General features: G+C 40.3%; 1 protein-coding gene across 1 annotated transcript in view; it reads right to left on the bottom strand.

Moving 5' to 3' along the window:
• Window positions 1-15,766, bottom strand: part of sema6a (sema domain, transmembrane domain (TM), and cytoplasmic domain, (semaphorin) 6A) — a 137,035-nt gene that overhangs the window by 52,575 nt on the left and 68,694 nt on the right. The window contains exons 4-6 of the mRNA XM_062998315.1: window positions 4,665-4,725; window positions 4,112-4,174; window positions 1,500-1,601 (exon numbers count right to left, since the gene is read on the bottom strand). Of these exons, the coding sequence (XP_062854385.1) occupies window positions 1,500-1,601; window positions 4,112-4,174; window positions 4,665-4,725 (226 nt within the window). The remainder of the gene's footprint in view (window positions 1-1,499; window positions 1,602-4,111; window positions 4,175-4,664; window positions 4,726-15,766) is intronic.

The raw sequence follows: 15,766 nt of genomic DNA, 5'->3' as shown, positions 1-15,766 counted from the left end.
CATGGCAAGTGGGCTTGTTATGTGGCTTAATGTAAATCAAATCTTTTCTGATTGACTGAGTTCTTAGCCAGTAAGCTGAGGCACACTACACCCCCAATTGTACTACTGGCTGTGGCTCATCAGCAAAAAAGAAAAATATAAAAATATCATTATATTTTATGGCCAAGTAACAGATAGGAAAGAGTAGCTAAAACCTCGCCACTGAAGGGAGTAGTAGCTTCGAGGTTAAGGTACTGGACAAATCGAAATCTTGCTGAATCAAACCCCACATCTGCCAAGTTACCACTGTTGGGCTCTTCAAGGCCTTTAACACTCAATTGCTTGGATTGTAATTACCACAGTTGTAACTCACTTTGGTTAAAGCATCTAAGCAGACAGAACACAACTCAAGTCTGGCATCAAGGATTCAAGGAAAAAGCAGGTTTTCCAACTAAGGAGCTGGCAAATCTGTGAGGAAGAAACCGTAAAAAATAGAAACACCTCCACCTGGAGCAGATTAAGGCTCAATAAGGTGCAGTGAAGAGAACCGACATGACCTACATGCCTCTTTTGCAAGCCATACATGGCCAAGCAGAAGGACATGATTCTGCAAACATGCTTAACTATCGATCTGGAAGGTGGGCTTGTTATGTGGCTTTATGTAAATTAAATCTTTTCTGACTGACTGAGTTCTTAGCCAGTAAGCTAAGGCACACTACACCCCCAATTGTACTACTGGCTGTGGCTCATCAGCAAAGAAGAAAAATATAAAAATATAACTATATTTTATGGTCAAGTAACAGATAAGTACAGTAACTTAAAAATAATTATAATCTGTAATTCATCTGTAAACCTCAACAACAAGGAATTATATAAGGAAAATAACATGAAGAAAAAAGAAGGCAGGGTCACAGGGCAACTAACACTGCCAGACACTTTGCTGTGAAAGGCTTCCAAGCGTAAAAAAGACCATTCAACACTTGTCGGATGCTGAATGGGGTGGGGGTTCAAATCTCAATAACAACTTTACACATCAACGAAAAATTTAGCGTGGAAAAGATGTTGAAAAACATCATTAGTGACTAACATGTCGACCACAAAAGGCAAAAAGCAGGCAGAAGGAAATGTCATTAAAACCATCTCTTTTGAAAAAAGAAACTGGACTCATTGCACTAGCTGGTGTGTCAAGAAATTACAAGAAATTATCGACTCTCACATGTTTCCTGCCTCAAAACACCGCTCAGTGATAAATGTGTCAAAACAACAGCTAAAATAAAATCTATAAATCAGAGCAGTTGTTGTAATAACCCCAGACTGAACGTACCCTCCATGCACAGCCCAACTTTTCTACTTTTTATAAATACCGGCGCACACCTGCGAATCACTCATGCGAAAACAATCCATCACTGTCCACAACTCTCCAGCTTCTGCACTACAGTGTGTCACAGTCTCACTGAGATGTTTACATACCAAATCTCCAGCCTAGCTGTGTGAAGAGATCATGACAAACAGGGCATTACCTTAAAGCTTCGACAGGAAGGGTTGAACGCATTTGTCCCGCACACAAACAGGGTGTCGTCGTTTTGCTGGAGAAGAACCTTAATAAAATTGTGGCATTCATCCTGCAGAGAAAACAGAGGAAGAAACAGTTTGAGACAGTAACTTCATAAAAAAGGCATTAGCCTGGTAATAACTACACTAACTTTACTATTTATTATTTACTCTCTATATTATTTTTACCACACACTGTATACTTGAAACTGCACCTCCCTCCACTTTCATTAATTTATTCTTCTCTCAATTCTTCCTTCATTAATAACTATCTATCTGTCTGTCTGTTTAACTATCTGTCTGCCTGTCTGTCTGTCTGTCTGTCTGTCTGTCTGTCTGTCTGTCTATATGTCCGTCTATCTGTCTATCTATCTATCTATCTATCTATCTATCTATCTATCTATCTATCTATCTATCTATCTATCTATCTATCTATCTGTTTTTCTGTCTTTCTATCTATCTGTCTGCCTGTCTGTCTGTCTATCAAACATATATCTGTCTATCTCTATGTCCGTCTATCTATCTGTCTGTATATCTGTCTGTCTGTATATCTGTCTGTCTGTCTATCTGTCTGCCTGTGTATCTATCTGTCTGTATGTCTATCTATTTGTCTAGCTGTCTGTCTATCTATCTGTTTATCTGTCTGTCTGTCTGTCTGTCTATCTAACCATCTATCTGTCTATCTATCTATCTGTCTGCCTGTCTATCTACAGTGTATCACAAAAGTGAGTACACCCCTCACATTTCTGCAAATATTTCATTATATCTTTTCATGGGACAACACTATAGACATGAAACTTGAATATAACTTAGAGTAGTCAGTGTACAGCTTGTATAGCAGTGTAGATTTACTGTCTTCTGAAAATAACTCAACACAGCCATTAATGTCTAAATAGCTGGCAACATAAGTGAATACACCCCACAGTGAACATGTCCTAATTGTGCCCAAATGTGTCGTTGTCCCTCCCTGGTGTCATGTGTCAAGGTCCCAGGTGTAAATGGGGAGCAGGGCTGTTAAATTTGGCAGAGGTTGAAGACGTGGGAGGTCAGCCTGTCAGTGCTCAGACCATACGCCGCACACCGCATCAACTCGGTCTGCAGGGTCGTCATCCCAGAAGGAAGCTGACGCACAAGAAAGCCGCAAACAGTTTGCTGAAGACAAGCAGTCCAAGAACATGGATTACTGGAATGCCCTGTGGTCTGACGAGACCAAGATAAACTTGTTTGGCTCAGATGGTGTCCAGCATGTGTGGCGGCGCCCTGATGAGAAGTACCAAGACAACTGTATCTTGCCTACAGTCAAGCATGGTGGTGGTAGCATCATGGTCTTGGGCTGCATGAGTGTTGCTGGCACTGGGGAGCTGCAGTTCATTGAGGGAAACATGAATTCCAACATGTACTGTGACATTCTGAAACAGAGCATGATCCCCTCCCTTCGAAAACTGGGCCTCATGGCAGTTTTCCAACAGGATAACGACCCCAAACACAACCTCCAAGATGACAACTGCCTTGCTGAGGAAGCTGAAGGTAAAGGTGATGGACTAAACCCAATTGAGCACCTGTGGCGCATCCTCAAGTGGAAGGTGGAGGAGTTCAAGGTGTCTAACATCCACCAGCTCCGTGATGTCATCATGGAGGAGTGGAAGAGGATTCCAGTAGCAACCTGTGCAGCTCTGGTGAATTCCATGCCCAGGAGGGTTAAGGCAGTGCTGGATAATAATGGTGGTCACACAAAATATTGACACTTTGGGCACAATTTGGACATGTTCACTGTGGGGTGTACTCACTTATGTTGCCAGCTATTTAGACATTAATGGCTGTGTGTTGAGTTCTTTTCAGAAGACAGTAAATCTACACTGCTATACAAGTTGTACACTGACTACTCTAAGTTATATCCAAGTTTTATTTCTATAGTGTTGTCCCATGAAAAGATATAATGAAATATTTGCAGAAATGTGAGGGGTGTACTCACTTTTGTGATACACTGTATTTATCTGTCTGTCTGTCTATCTGTCTGTCTATCTATTTGTCTAGCAGTCTGTCTATCTATCTGTTTGTCTGTCTGTCTGTCTGTCTGTCTATCTAACCATCTATCTATCTGTCTGTCTGTCTGTCTGTCTGTCTGTCCTTTCGTCTGTCTATCTATTAAGTCAGTGACACGGTTGAATCCTAACAAGTTCTCAGGTTTAAATTGGCCACCTGTGTATGTCTCATATGTTTGATTGTATATGTTAAGTAATATACTCAATAGCCCTGACTTGTTAAGAGCCCAAATGACTGATCTACATGTGCTGTTCATGTCCTGTGTATGATTTACTGATAATAAATATACACCAGAAAACACACCATCATTTAAAATATGTGTTACTAAATTCACATAAGGTTTCTACACATGATAAATGTTCTTAATAACCATGCCAAGTTCAGATGTCAAAGAGGGTGAGCTGTCACCCGGCTAGCACTGACGAGAGACAACACGCCTTTATTCCATTCTCTTTCTTAGAACGTTTGTGCTGTACGACTATTTTCATTCATTCAGTTATTTATATATGTTTTACCACACAATAAAAATACTGTGTACCTTGTGCTTTCCTTTCATTCTACAGGTATCCACATCAGCTTGTCTGGACTTCCATGTCAGTTTCTGTGGAGAGAAAATGCATCACATGTCAGTACTGATCTGCTTAGACTTGACACCAGAAGTTTCAGACTTTTATAACACATTACACTAGATTACGGCTTTTACTTGTTTGCTTGATTGACAAATCAGCAGGGTGATGTAAGCGCTAAACCATGTTAATATACTGCTAATTGATTCAAATGCTGATGCTTAATTGGATCCTTCGGTTAATCTCATACGCCCCTCAGACCAAGGATCAATTTTGTTGTTCCAATAATCCACAGTACGCCAGATTTAATTTTGTCCTGGTGAAATGAAAGCAATTACACGTTGGCATAAATAAATCTCCGGCTTCCTGTGGCCCTGTTTTTTTTTTTAGAATAGATGACGCACGCCGATGACTCTTGATAGGATAATGTGCTTAGATGGGTCTGCTTGGGTTTCAGTGCTGCCAGGTAATTAAAGTGAAGTAGAGGATCATATCTCAGGGAAGAGATAGACACACGGTGCTCACCTTGCTGAAATAAATCTCCTCCGTGTTGGCCGTTTCGATGTCCACTGTATATATGTGATCCCTGGAAAGAGGATAAAAATAACACATTTAGACACGGAACTGGTGATCGTCTATGATTTTAAATTGCAACGAGCCTTCTGTTTAAAAATGAGCAGTACTTCAGGGGATAGGAACCAGCAACAAAGGATTCAAAGTGCTCTAACACCCACAGAGCTGTCTTTGTTCTGGTAGATGATTGCTTGCTGGGAGAGAGCCAAGTCATTCTATGTTGTTCAGGTCAATTAAGTTCAGTGCTCAACCACAGGAAATCAATACCAACACTCATTAAAACTCTAGACAAGACTTATGGGTTTCAACTAGTTATACTGACAACTCTGCCGGAATGTGTTTCAAATAAACTCAGGGGTCAAATAGCCCTTGCAAATCCCCTCATTATTTGTATACATAGTAACATTTTGAGTATATTCAGATATCATTTTATCAAGATCATGTTAGCATTCATCGTAGCTTTTTAGCAGTGGTGGACCGTGAGGGCCAGCAAGGTCTTCTCTGCTGGCCTAAACACTGTCAGAATCACTGACATATGTTTTAATATATTTTCCCATGAATATTTATAAATTAATTCCAAATAGTAATAGTAATAATGTTTTCTTTCATTCATAGATTTTCTCTTGGTTTCACTGCTTCCAGCCATGTATATTTATACTAAAGCTATTATCCAATCATATTTCAGTCATCATGTGTTGCCAGGGTCAAAGAAATCTGCCTTCAAAATCAGTAGTGCGGGTGCCTCTAGCCTAAAATAAATGGCAATGAAATTGATACTTTAACCAATCAGATTTTGAGTTGGTGTTGCCAAGGCCATCTAGCAGGCATGCAATTACGTTGCCATTTTAAGTCCTCTGATTGGATGGTTAAAGAACATAAAGTGTCAGATTTAACAAACTTTATCTGTAGTGACTTGCACACGCGAAAATATATATTTTTCTTGATTTAAGCTGTTTTATCAACCCACAATGGCTGAAAAGGGAGAAGAAATTGATTTATTAAAGCGAATTAAAACATATGCCAGAAATACAACAGGACAGGCTTGACTTTCAGCATTAGCATTGATGGCAATAGAAAAGGATACTCTATACAACAGGGTAATTGAACTTTTCTTAGGGAAAGAAAGGAGGATGGATTTTGTGTACAAATAATCAGGAGTTTTGGTGAGTAAAATGCATTTTATTGTCTTTTTTTAAATAATATTGTCATTTTATTATGTTATTATTGATGCATTTTGATGTGTGTCGCAGCTGTGGCTGCAGTGGAAGGACACTTGTTGAATTGTGGTACGTGGGTTTGTTGCTTTAGTAATGGCATTATTCTGGCTACTTGAGTTATCTGTGAGGCAACGACTCCTTATACTACATTTCTGCATGATATTGATGGTTTCTATAGCCATAATGATGTTATTAAGAGGTGGATTTATTCAGGCAATACACCACTGAAGGCCTAGGTATACACACGGCTCGCCACTGCTTTTTAGTGACTGTCTTTAAAATTTGTGACGCTGTTTCACTAGTTTTTTGGGGGAGTACTAGAAATACAAAAGAAAATACATCTACAATTTTTTTTATGGAGGCTTCTCGGTGGTTTGACAGAAAAGTGTTTACTCCATTACTCACACAAGGTTGCAGGTTCAAGCCTAAATGACTGCTATTCAAAGCATAGAGCTGATTGGCCTTGATTTTTGGATAGGAGGTGAGATATCAGTGTTCTCTATCAGTCATGCAAAGCCAGCCAATTTGTGAGCTCATCTACTTGGACAAAGGCAGTTAGCATTCTTTTCTGAGCATATCTTGTAGATTTACATATCTTGTAGAATCTATGTTAGCCCGTACTGAATTGTGGCTGTGTGAGACAGAGATGCAGGGAATCTAAATTGGGTATATATTCACCGATGAGGCATAACATTATGACCACCTCCTTGTTTCCACATTCACTGTCCATTTTATCAGCTCCACTAACCATATAGAAGCACTTTGTAGTTCTACAATTACTGACTGTAGTCCATATATTTCTCTATATACTTTTTTTATCCGGTATCACCCTGTTCTTCAATGGTCAGGACCCCCACAGGACCGCCACAGAGCAGGTATTATTTGGGTGGTGGTTCATTCTCAGCACTGCAGTGACACTGACATGGTGGTGGTGTGTTTGTGTGTGTTGTGCTGGTATGAGTGGAGTTTTTAAACACCTCACTGTCTATGCTGGACTGAGAATAGTCCACCAACCAAAGATATCCAGCCAACAGCGCCCCGTGGGCAGCGTCCTGTGACCACTGATGAAGGTCTAGAAGATAACTAAATCAAACAGCAGCCATAGATGAGCGATCGTCTCTGACTTTACATCTACAAGGTGAACCAACTAGGTAGGAGTGTCTAATAATAAAGTGGACAGTGAGTGGACATGGTATTTAAAAACTCCAGCAGCGTTGCTGTGTCTGATCCACTCATACCAGCACAACACACACTAACACACCACCACCATGTCATTGTGCACTGCAGTGCTGAGAATGAACCACCACCTAAATAATACCTGCTCTGTGGTGGTCGTGTGGGGGTCCTGACCATTGAAGAACAGGGTGAAAGCAGACTAAAAAGTATGTAGAGAAACAGATGGACTACAGTCAGTAATTGTAGAACTACAAAGTGCTTCTATATGGTAAGTGGAGCTGATAAAATGGACAGTGAGTGTACAAACAAGGAGGTGGTTTTAATGTTATGGCTGATCAGTGTATACTTCCAAAGTGATTAATTTTCATTCAGATGTGAGGATATAATTGCAACACTATTAATTGTTGTATTTTATCATACTTGCAAATGTGCCTAATCAGAGTGCCTTGTTAACATATTTATAGGTGGTTTAATTATATCCAAGAAGCTGCAGACTAGTTTGAATTCTCATTCTCATTTAATAAAGTCTGAAAGAGAAGCCATGTCTAAAATAAATCCCCGTTTCCTGGGGCACGGTTAAATAAAACTCTTTCCAATGATGAAATCTAAAGTCTCTGTCTGAACCTGGTTACTATTCATACGCATCACATTTTGAATCGTTCACATTCCCTGTTGAATAGTGTTGATAGTGTCTGACTTGGTTCAGAATGGTAGATATTTTACTCTGACTTGTATTGGCTAAATGTCAAGAGCTGAATGATTCAGAGCCAAAAAATTATCCTGTTATAAACAGCTTCATTACACGCTGCTCAGAATGATTAAGACCGCTGCTCTGATTTGGCCATGGTGGTCAGTTTTTTCCTGTGGCTAAAAATATTTACTTAGGCACCAGTGAATAGATAAACACAGATGTAGACAAAATAAAAGAAACGACATTTCAAAAAGAAGTTGGTTTTTGAAGAGGGCTAATTGACAGTCACAATGATGGCTCAACAGGGGATTTTTTAAAGGTTGACAGCATTCATCAGCTATAAAAGCTCGGACTATTCGCAAAATAAAGCAGCCAAAAGAGTTCCAAAGAGGCCAAATAGCTGGGACACAAACTGCAAATGGGTCAGTAAAAATGTAAAAGGATTTAATGTCACAGGGTAAAAGGTCTTAAAGGTCAGCACATGCCAAACAAGGACAAAAACGCCCGTACTGAAGAGTGCCTTGCAAGTTAAGGCACAGTTAAAGATGGTACCAAAGGCCGCTCAGGTGGCGCAGCGGCAAAAACACACGCTAGCACACCAGAGCTGGGATCTCTAATACATCGTATCGAGTATCAGCTCTGCCATCCGGCTGGGCTGAGCGGCCACATGAACAACGATTGGCCTGTTCTTCATATAGGGGTGGGGTATTAAGCCGGATAGGGACTGATGCAATTACGACCTCTGCTGGCTGATTGATGGCGCCTGCACCGAGGCTGCTTCCAGGAGAAAGAGTGCGGATCAGGGTGTGTCTCTCCATACACAGGGCTGATTCGCATATATGCACTCGCCCAGTGTGGATAACAAGATGCATACGGCTGCTGCCCACGGGTTGGAGGGGGCGTGGGTAAGCTTTGTTCTCCTCAAATCAGAGCTGGGGCCAGCATTAGTGGAGAGGAAGCGTGACGCAATCGGGCAGTCGGACGCGCTAAAAAATGGGGAGATATATATATAACCAAACAAGCAAAAAAACTAAATGAGAACTTGTTTGAATCAGTGTCAACAAAAGCTCCATATATGGATTTTTTTTGTCTCAAAGGCAAAGGGATTTAAAATGAATGCCTTTATCTAATGGGCACAAAACACAAACCCCTAAGGATGTTCTCCAATTCTGTGATGTTAATACCCCATATATACAGCTTAAATTATTTTTTAAATGTATTATAAACACAAGGATGAAGTCAAGAGACTTTCAATCACCAGATGCAGACATCCTCCAACCTTCATCCTTAATCCCTCCAAGTCTAGGAAGATTTTCTTCCTAAAGAACGGCCCAACATTGATGAGAGCATATCATGAAGGATTAAAGCTGCCCTGAAGGAAAAGTCTGGCCCTGTTCCTTATTATCTCATTCATATTAATATACACCGATCAGCCATAACATTAAAACCACCTCCTTGTTTCTACACTCACTGTCCATTTTATCAGCTCTACTTACCATATAGAAGCACTTTGTAGTTCTACAATTACTGACTGTAGTCCATCTCTGCATACGTATTTGGCCTGCTTTCACCCTGTTCTTCAATGGTCAGGACCCCCACAGGACCACCACAGAGCAGGTATTATTTAGATGGTGGATGATTCTCAGCACTGTAGTGACACTGACATGGTGATGGTGTATTAGTGTGCTTGAGTTTTTGAGTACTTGTGTTTTTAAATACTGTACTTGAGTTTTTAAATACCGTGTCCACTCACTGTCCACTCTATTAGACACTCCTACCTAGTTGGTCCACCTTGTAGATGTAAAGTCAGAGACGATCGCTCATCTATTGCTGCTGTTTGAGTTGGTCATCTTCTAGACCTTCATCAGTGGTCACAGGACGCTGCCCACAGGGTGCTGTTGGCTGGATGTTTTTGGTTGGTGGACTATTCTCAGTCCAGCAGTGACAGTGAGGTGTTTAAAAACTCCAGCAGCGCTGCTGTGTATGATCCACTCATACCAGCACAACACACACTAACACACCACCACCAAGTCAGTGTCACTGCAGTGCTGAGAATGATCCACCACCCAAATAATACCTGCTCTGTGGTGGTCCTGGGGGGGTCCTGACCATTAAAGAACAGCATGAAAGGGGGCTAACAAAGCATGCAGAGAAACAGATGGACTACAGTCAGTAATTGTAGAACTACAAAGAGCTTCTATATGGTAAGTGGAGCTGATAAAATGGACAGTGAGTGTAGAAACAAGAAGGTGGTTTGAATGTTATGGCTGATCGGTGTATTTAGTTCTAACAAAAGCACCCTTATAAACTCTTTATATACAGGATTCGTTCAATTCAAAGCCACACAGCTAAGTTTACCTTCTCAGATAAAACAAAGAGGAGAAGATCAGTCTGAGTTCTAGATTACAGAAAACCAAACCTCAGGTGATCCTATATCGTACTTCTGAGGAGTAACCGAGCTTCACCCCTTATACATTTAAATGAGCAGGGGTAAGGTGTCATCTCAGCTGACTGTCCCACAGTTTGTTAAATAATTTCTACTGAATAATTACAGCAGAACAGGATCCGCTCTGACATCACTAACCAAGTGAAACATTTGCCATTACATCATAAAGTTCAACACAGAAATTGAGTAAATGGCTCTTGATATACTGTACTTTACATTACAGAAGTCTTTCCTGGTTAAAACAGGGAACAATAGAATACAGTAGAAGTTGTTTTGAATGTGAACAGCAGAATTAAAGAAATGTCTTCTCAATTTAAAGTACATATAAATGTTATTTTAAACAAATAAAATAACATTGTTTAGCCTGTACATATTTCCCTATACATATTTATCCATATTAACAATACCAGGATAAATAAATATTAAAAGCCAGTGATAGCTCAGTGGTTAAGGTGCTGGACTAGTAAACAGAAGGTTGCCGGTTCAAGCCCCGTTGCCACTGTTGGGTCCCTGAGCAAGGCCCTTAACCCTCAATTGCTCATTGTGTAAGTCGCTTTGGATAAAAGCGTCTGCTAAATGCTGAAAATGTAAATGTAAAAGGAAGAGCCCAAATGTCTTTCTGCCATCCCATAATAGTAGGCTGGCTATCAAGCTGCTGTATGTTAGCTCATTGTTGTCACACAAAGACACAGGAAATTTTCATTCAAGGTTCAATTTGTAGTGCAATTCTTTTTTCGAAAACCATGAAGATCAAATTACAAATAAATTAATAAATTAGTTAATTTAACTAATATAATTATATTAATATATAATTAAAATATGATAATATATAATTATAATAATAATATTAATATATAATTTATATTAATTATAAATAATGAATACAAAAATAAATAAATTCTATTTATTTAAAGTATTCTCCAGGCCACCCAAGAAGGATGGGTCCCTGCTGAATCTGGTTCCTCTCAAGGTTTGTTCCTGTAATTTTAAAGGAGTTTTTCCTTGCCACTGTCGCCATTGGCTTGCTCAACAGGGGTTTTTTGTCTGTTGGTCCTGGATTCTGTAAAGTTGCTCAAAAGCGCAATATAAATACATTTGACTGATTATTAATCCATCCCTCTCTTTATATATATATATATATATATATCAATAGATAGATAGATAGATAGATAGATAGATAGATAGATAGATAGATAGATAGATAGATAGATAGATAGATAGATAGATAGATAGATAGATAGATAGATAGATAGATAGATAGATAGATGTGATGTTTAAATTGTAATGTAGACCTCTCTGGAAGAACCCCTGACATACAAAAAAAGAGAAAAATAATAGAGAATCTAATAACATTTACACAGTTCTTTAAAACTGAGACACACAGATGCATCACTTCAACACAATCAGAAACACAATAAGACGTTTCTGGTAACATGGTCTGTCCCCATTCTCCACCTGAAACCCAATCTTTCTGCATTCTCTCACGCTTAACAGCACATTCTCTCTTCAAACATTGAAGTGATAAGAACGTGATCAGTGATGCGTCAGGTATGCATCCTGTCAGCACAATGCTGCAGCGGTCACCGTGCAAACATGTTCAAACACCAGCTGCACCTGTGACCAGATCAGCAGGGTTCAAGCTCACTTCCTGCTGGATCCAGCACCATGGGCTTCCTATTATGACTGGCTGTGAACTTTTGAACATTTTGAAAGTTTGTCTCTTTGGCCAGCTGCAAAAGCAATGAGTGTAACAAGCTCAAAGCTCTTTCATGATGAATGAAAGCTGAGCCGGCCAAGCAAACACGGTCCTCTGGAGCTCACCGCAAGCAAACAAACAAAACCCCACTTTTGGCTTCATGTATCAGATGCATTCTTTTATTCACACTGCCTGAGGTGCTACTAAACTTTAACATGGTGCAAGTGTATCCGTTCTCACTGAGAGATCTGACATCAGGGTGGGTTGTGCTGGCAGGGAGAGGGGGAAGAGCAGTCGGCCACCAGCAGAACAGAGAGGCTTTGTGCTGAGGAATGCCGTTTTCATAACACCCTATTTTTTGGGGGGTGACTGTGGGCCACTGCAGTCCATCTGGTGGCCTTTTGTAAAACAATCTTACTCTTAGACAGAAGAGGAGGGGGGGTTTCATTAGTATGCATCACACACCTATGTAATGCACTCCATTTGACCAACTACCCGTTTCATAGCAGTTTCATGAATGGCTTTGGCAGTGGTATGAATCAACCGCTACATCCTTATTCATGACATATACAAATATACAGAGGAAACCAGGAATTAAGTCCTGACAGGGCTGGGGCAAGTTGTGCACTGGTCAATATGCTGAGCTGTGGTCACACGGGAAAAAATGCTGTTCATGTGTACTGGTAAAATGGGTATGACCAATTGTTTTAGTGTTATGATGCTGTGGCTTTGTATGTTGTAAACCAAATTACTAATGATTGATAAGTAATAACAACAAGCCATGAACAAATTCAACCATGACAACATTAAAACATTATTATTAATTAACTGACTGGTAATTAAAAGCAAATTAAGGTCATCATTCATACAGCAATGTTAATTCTTGTCATTTGCAAGTTAAGACATAAACAGAAGGCTTTTTAGCACATGTTGCCAGATTTTAAACAAGGCAAATGCCACCAAAATTTGGTTTGACTTTGTCATTGAAAAACTGCATCTTCACATAAGCAGCATGTTCATACTAGTACATGGAGTACATAGTGACATCAGGGGCCATTCAAAATTCAAACGTTCCATTTCTTAAAAAGCACTGAAAGAAATTACGCCTTGTTCTCTTACACTCTTACAAACATGCACATTTTCATTGATTAACTTACAATTACACTGATCAGCCATAACATTAAAACCACCTCCTTGTTTCTACACTCACTGTCCATTTTATCAGCTCCACTTACCATATAGAAGCACTTTGTAGTTCTACAATTACTAACTGTAGTAATCTGTTTCTCGGCATACTTTTTAGCCTGCTTTCACCCTGTTCTTCAATGGTTAGGACCCCCACAGGACCACCAAAGAGCAGGTATTATTTAGGTGGTGGATCATTCTCAGCACTGCAGTGACACTGACACAGCAGCATTGCTGGAGTTTTTAAATACCGTGTCCACTCACTGTCCACTGTACTAGACACTCCTACCTAGTTGGTCCACCTTGTAGATGTAAAGTCAGAGACGATTGCTCATCTATTGCTGCTGTTTGAGTTGGTCATCTTCTAGACCTTCATCAGTGGTCACAGAATGCTGCCCACGGGGCGCTGTTGGCTGGATATTTTTGGCTGGTGGACTACTCTCAGTCCAGCAGTGACAGTGAGGTGTTTAAAAACCCCATCAGCGCTGCTGTGTCTTATCCATTCATACCAGCACAACACACACTAACACACCACCACCATGTCAGTGTCACTGCAGTGCTGAGAATGACCAACCACCTAAATAATACCTGCTTTGTAGCGGTTCTGGGAGAGTCCTGACCATAAAAAACAGCATAAAAGGGGGCTAACAAAGCATGCAGCGAAACAGATGGACTACAGTCAGTAATTGTAGAACTACAAAGTGCTTCTATATGGTAAGTTGAGCTGATAAAATGGACAGTGAGTGTAGAAACAAGGAGGTGGTTTTAATGTTATGGCTGATTAGTGTATACACAAGCGATTATACTTTTGGTGCGTGTTAATTATTTTGTTTGAGTCATTTACTAGAAAGCTAAGCTAGTGCTATTAAAGAACCACCCAGCCAAGTGAGTCTGATACTGGTTAATGACAGAAATGTACTTGCCACAATTCAATTCTATTCAAATCATTGGACAGGTTGCCAGTCCATCACAGGGCAAACACACACACTCATACACATACCTTTGGGGACTTTAGTATCTTCAGTTAACCTCACTGAATGTCTTTGGACTGTGAGAGGAAACCGGAGCACCCGGAGGAAACCATGCAAACTGGGGAGAACATGCAAACTCCATACAAACCTGGACCACTCCACCTGGGAATTAAACCCTGGACCTTCTTGCTGTGAAGTGACAGTGCTACCCACCAAGCCACCGTGCCACCTTCCATTCAATTCACTTCATTTTTGAATTTTTTTTTTTGCTAATCTGCAATGTTTACAGTGGCACAATTTATTACATATTAATTATTTAATTATTTATTAAATATTTTGCATTTCATGAAAGTAAAGGAGTTAAAAGGGACTTTTCTGCAAAAGAACAAGCACATGTTAGAACAAGCACACTCTGCATCTCTAGCAAAGGCTTAATGGTATTTGTCAACACTGGATTAATCAGGGGCTCATGGACATTAAAAGGGACAGACCTGCATTCCTCCTGGGCCACCAGCCCATTCCCACAGCACGCCAAAGGGGCTCCCGAAAGGATGAGAGCGGTTGCTGTGGTCAACAGCAGGCACGGCGGTGGGAATGTTGACAGTGACTCTGAGTGGCACCGATTGTCAATTCTCCCTAGATTTCTTCTAGACTCAAGATGAAGGAAACACTAACCAACTGGGGCTGAAAGTTTAGTCTAAAGAATTTTATATATTAGCTCTTATTCTTAGCCTGTTAACAAAAAACACTATACATAACGTAATACTTAAAATGTTATGCTGCACCATCCGTAATTCACCTTTTGTATGGTTTTTGGCAGGTGATACAGGACGTATCTGAGATAGGAATTCAACCCAGGTACTCAGTACTCTTACTCACAAGCTATGCCATCGTACCAACCACATACACAAAGAACAAAGAAACAAAGAACACTTCAAACAGCATTGCATTTACAACCGTAAAGATATCCTCCATGTATTTTTCATCACACATGCAGATACCTCAACCAGAAGCAAGATTTAAAAACTCCATCAGCACTGCTGTGTCTAATCCACTCATACCAGCACAATGCACACTAACACACCACTACCATGTCAGTGTCACTGCACCTACTTTGTAGTCTGTACTCTGTGGTCCTGGGAGAGTTCTAACCGGTGAAGAACAGCATGCAAGGGGGCTAACAAAGCATGAAGAGAAACAGATGGACTACAGTCAGTAATTGTAGAACTACAAAGTGCTTCTATATGGTAATGTTTAAGTCTAGACTGAAAACATATTTATTTTCTCAGGCTTTTGATTAGTATAGACAAAGGCGCAGAGCTTGGGGGTTCTTGGTCATAGAAACTTGTGGTGATCAGGGATGTTGGGTTGCTGTCGTTCTGCCTCTCTTGTCCAATCACTCTGGTTTGGGTAGGAGAGGTGGGCGCTGATGTCCTATGAAAGCCTTCATGACCTTGTTACCTGCTCGCTCTCCCTTTTAGTTATGCTGTAATATTTAGGGCTGCCGGAGTCTAAAACTCTCTGTAAAACTGTTTTACTCAACTAGCATTGTACATTATTAACTACATTCTTTGTTGTTTTACTCCAAAGGCATTCTGATGGAAACCTGTTTACCCGTCGAGGTTAAGGATTAAAGTCGAGACTGCCGTGACAACTATGCTGCTCCTGCCGG

The sequence above is a fragment of the Trichomycterus rosablanca genome, chromosome 7, assembly GCF_030014385.1.
Source record: "Trichomycterus rosablanca isolate fTriRos1 chromosome 7, fTriRos1.hap1, whole genome shotgun sequence".
Lineage (NCBI taxonomy): Eukaryota > Metazoa > Chordata > Actinopteri > Siluriformes > Trichomycteridae > Trichomycterus > Trichomycterus rosablanca.
The sequence above is the reverse complement of the archived record's forward strand: the minus strand, read 5'-3'. Positions and strand labels throughout refer to the sequence as shown.